The 4,464-nt window shown below is 35.1% G+C and overlaps 1 protein-coding gene across 1 annotated transcript in view; it reads right to left on the reverse strand.

Moving 5' to 3' along the window:
* Positions 1 to 1,403: 1,403 nt before the first annotated feature.
* Positions 1,404 to 4,464, reverse strand: part of LOC132169448 (uncharacterized) — an 11,176-nt gene continuing 8,115 nt past the window's right edge. Inside the window, exons 2-4 of the mRNA XM_059580481.1 lie at positions 2,418 to 2,558; positions 1,877 to 1,954; positions 1,404 to 1,619 (exon numbers count right to left, since the gene is read on the reverse strand). Of these exons, the coding sequence (XP_059436464.1) occupies positions 1,404 to 1,619; positions 1,877 to 1,954; positions 2,418 to 2,558 (435 nt within the window). The remainder of the gene's footprint in view (positions 1,620 to 1,876; positions 1,955 to 2,417; positions 2,559 to 4,464) is intronic.

Genomic DNA, 4,464 nt, shown 5'->3' on the forward strand with positions numbered 1-4,464 from the left:
TTTCCCCCCTCAACTTTTTCCCACTTATTATTTTTTAACTCTTCATTTTTTTTCCCAGCACATTCTCTCTCCTGTCTCAATCTCCTTGCATCACTTTTTTTTTTCCTAGCTGCTTCTCTACAGTCTGCACGGCACCTCTAGAGGATGAAGAGAAACAAAAGGTGAAGGGAAAAAATTGAGAAGCATGCAGCAGATCGAAGAAAGCAGAAGAAGAAGAAAAAGAAAAGGAGAAGAGAAGAAGAAGAAAAAAAAAAGAAAAAAAAGGAGAAGAGAAGAAGAAGAAGAAGAGGAGAAGATCGATAAGAAGATTTTCTGGGTTTTTCAGATTGATTTTTTGATTTCTTGATGGTTGGTTTTAATTTTTTGAAGATGTTTTCGGTTTGAGTTTTTGAAAATATTTTCAAAAACTCAAACCATGGTGCAGATCTACACCATGGAGATAGAAAAGAAGAGGGAGAGAGTGAGAAAATTAAATGGAGAAATGGGAGCTAGCGCTGGAGAAAAGAAGAGAGAGAGAGAATTGAGAAAAGAAGAAAGGGAATGGCCGGCCATGGTGCAGAGAATTTAATTAATAAATTAAAATTAAAAAAAAAATTCAGAAAAAATTTAAGAAAAGAAAAATTAATATTTTATTTAATTTTTCAATTTTCTGACGTGGTAGAAATACCACGTCAGAAAATTTTCTGACGTGGCATCTTTACCACGTCAGAAAATATTTCTGACGTGTGACAAAGTAAAACGTCAGAATTTTTTAACGTTTTACCCACTCACACGTCAGGAAATTTTTTTTCCTGACATCTATGTTTCTGACACTCGACACGCGTCAGAAACGACCCGTCAGAAAAATTTCCTGACACGTCAGACACTAAAAAACGTCAGAAATCTCCTGTCATAAAAAAATTGTTTTTCTGTAGTGTTCAAGGGACCGCATGAACTTCTAGTGACTATTTTCTCTATTTTGTAAAAGCTCCATCGTTGGTCCAACCATCCAAAAATCTGCTTCAACACCATGCATGTAACAATAAAGAGCTGGAGCTTCAATTACCCAATCAATTGAATCGAAAAGTTTCCGGCCACTTCTCTTTTTAAGTTTTGTGTTCCTTCCATCTCAGAAACTTGAGTATCATCTTGGACAATTTTTGAGAAAGTTGGCAACATTAATATAATAAATAGGATATCCTTGATTTCTTTATCATATTAATAGTACTTATATAACGATTTTAATGCCATAAAATTTTCAACTGTCCAACAACCCAACCCAATTAGAAGAAAAGAGAAAATGGGAGAAAATGAGAGAAAAGAAAAAAGAAAAGGAAAATTACAGTTTAATAGGTATGCATGGAGTAACATATATATATATATACACAAACTTTTTTCATTTAATTTAAGGAAATACCATTTCTTTACTTCTGTTTCTTCTTTGCATCCGCCTTGTAGATGTCATCTTTGAGCAACTTGACTATGTTCTCAAATTCCTTGAAATCGGTAATATCGTTGTCGAGTACTTGGGTATCTTCTCCCAAACTAGGTGGCCATTGAAAGTGTCTTTGAATATCCTTAAAATCTTCCCAACATTTTTTGGCTTGTTCGGGGTGACCCAACATGATGTTAATGATACCCTGCATATTATATTTCACAAATATGTCAATGTCAATAGCCATTGGAGAACAAAACGTGGTTTCAAAATTCTCTTTATTTTTCTTGGAGCACTCATAACATATATATTTTTATGTTATCGGTTTTTGAGTTGGGATTAATCGATAATGTTTTACATTAGTGTTAGAAACGTTAAATCTTATTTCAAAAACTTAAGTTGATAGGAAGAGGTAAATTTAATAATTATTTTAACAAATAAGACAAAAAGAGAAGTCGTCACCTTATACAGTGGACGTCGCGCATCAGCAATCTCTTCATGTTTCAGGCACTCGAAGTTAAAAGCCTTCTCAAAATCTCCCTAGAGATATGTCAAAACAGTAAGAAATCACTTGTTAGATTCAAACGGTCAAGTGAGAAAGCTCTAGGTCCCAAAGGAAAAAAGAAAAAGAAAAAAAAAGGAAGACTTATTTTCATTTCCCTATCACACAAATTCTCTATTAGAATGGGAAAGCATGCATATATATTGACTCATTGAGTTATTAAATGAATGCATGAATCACAAATTTGAACTTCCATGGTATTAATTCCCTAGTCAATGAGTTTATGGGGTATTTTTAACAAAGGGGGTTTACCCTCGAAGAGTAGCTCAATTGAATGAAACCACGCCTCATAAAATGTTAAAAGCTATGTTTCTCAACGCAATCTCAAATATGCTCTTAATGTCATTGTTAATGAATTCCCGTTGGCTTTGAAATATAATAAAAAATAATTTTGTAACTTCTAAGTAAAATTTCAGTTAAAATCAGTTAAGAAATAATGACCTTATAGATGAGCATCTCCACAAGCAACATTTGGATCTCATAGGCTTCTTGTTGCTTCTCCTCATGTACCTTCACTGCCTTTTCTAATACTTCCACGGCATCATCTTCTTTCCCGCTCATTTCCAGCTTTGCCACCGTTCGCTTCATTGCAAATGGAAAAAGCTGTAAACTCACATATCTCTCGGGAAAAAGTTTGAGCTTAAAAGAAGGCACCTGAATACTTGCCTTTTTCATAAGAGTTATTTTTTGAAAAAGAAAAACCTTTAGAAGAAACTACATCAACAAATAAATCAAAATTTACTATATATTTCCATTAAGGCTCCATTTGTTTATGAGTAAAATAATTTTTGAAAAATATTTTCGTATCTTTTGATATTTGGTACGACTGAAAAATATTAGTCAAACATAAAATATTTTCGATTTGATCAGAAAAGCTTCATTAATTTTCGTAAAATAGTTTCACTTTTCTAAAATCGTAAATCATTTTTTCAAGTTTGAGTTTTTTCTACTCAAACTACCGGAGTTTGTTGGACAACCGCCGGGCCTGAACCTCTGCTGGAACTCCAACAAACCAACACCAGATATTGACAAGACCTCTGCACGACCACTGTTGGATCTCAGCCAGAAGTTGCAAGCTGTTTTTCCGACATCTCTCATTTTCCGTACAAGCAAAATGGCAAAAAATATTTTAGAGAAATCTCGCCATTTTTTTTTTCTTTCTAAAAATTAATTTTATTGACGAAAAATATTTTATGTCGAAACAATCTTTCCGGATTTTGGGAAATATACCTAGAAAATTAGAATGATTTGGTTTCCTTGTGTAGTTTTAAGATAGGGGTAACTACATTTAGTCCTTTACTCCTTCAAACTTTAAAAATTGCAATTGATCCTCCAAACTATCTAGTTCTTTCACTTAACCCCTTCCCTTAGGATTTTCCACTAAATCCAAAGGAAATTTTGAAAATGACAATAATACTCCTACATCACATAGAAAAAGAAACCACAATGGAGGAGACCCAGACCGTGGGTCTCTATGACTAGGGAAGGTTTTTTTCTTTTTTAATCTAAGAGCATAATTGTATTTTCATTGAAATTGTAGGGGTGTAATAAATATTTTACCCATTTCCATCAGATTTAATAAAAAATTCTAACAAGAGGGAATAAGTGAAATGAGTTGGTAATTTGAGGGGGCCATTGCAACTTGGGGACATTGCAATTTAGATTTAAATTTGATGCTAACTGAAATTTTCGCTTTTTTAAAAATTGAGATAATTTCAACATCTTTGTGAAATTCCAATACATTTTTTTTTTTTTTCTCAACTCAATACCGGGAAGGGGAAAAGGAAAATTACGTAAAAATAAAATACAAAGATGACAAAGAAGCCATCCTTACAAATGTTGAGAATTGGTTAAATAAATGACACAGCCCACAAAGTAACGGGTATAACAAAAGACGGCAATAAAAGTAGGCAAAGTTTTATAAACGAAACAAACTACGAACTAGCAAAGGACAGGAAGGGGCATGACCGTCTCAAGACCTTTCAACAATATCTGTATCCCCATGGTAGAACACACAAATAGGGGCATGACCATTGAAGTACCCTTCAATCCTCCCTAAACCCCGCATTTGAATAAACAACACAACCATTAGTAGTCGGTTGAAGGTAATAAACACGACTCAATCGTCGGTTGAGGGGAGGATAGCACTGTCGAAACAAGATAAAAAAAGGCATGCACAAAATGTCTCCAGCACAAGGATCAACCAAATACAAATAGGGAGACAACTAGCCACAGAAAACAAGAAAATAGAGGGGAAAAAAAAAATCACGGAACAGTAGCACCGACGGATGGCAAGGCAGAAGAAGGCGACAAAGACGGCTGGAATCCAGCGACTGGATCTCACACGCCAGCAGTGGAGGCCGGAAAGCAGGCGGGACCACCGTGGATGGCCGGTAGCAGAGACAGGGATCGGCCGAAAGGAGAGACAGAGCCGCCACGCATGGCGTACGGGTGTCCAGGTTGGGCTTCTTGAAATTGATTGATCAGG

This window comes from Corylus avellana, chromosome ca2 (assembly GCF_901000735.1).
Source record: "Corylus avellana chromosome ca2, CavTom2PMs-1.0".
NCBI classification, from domain to species: Eukaryota; Viridiplantae; Streptophyta; class Magnoliopsida; order Fagales; family Betulaceae; genus Corylus; species Corylus avellana.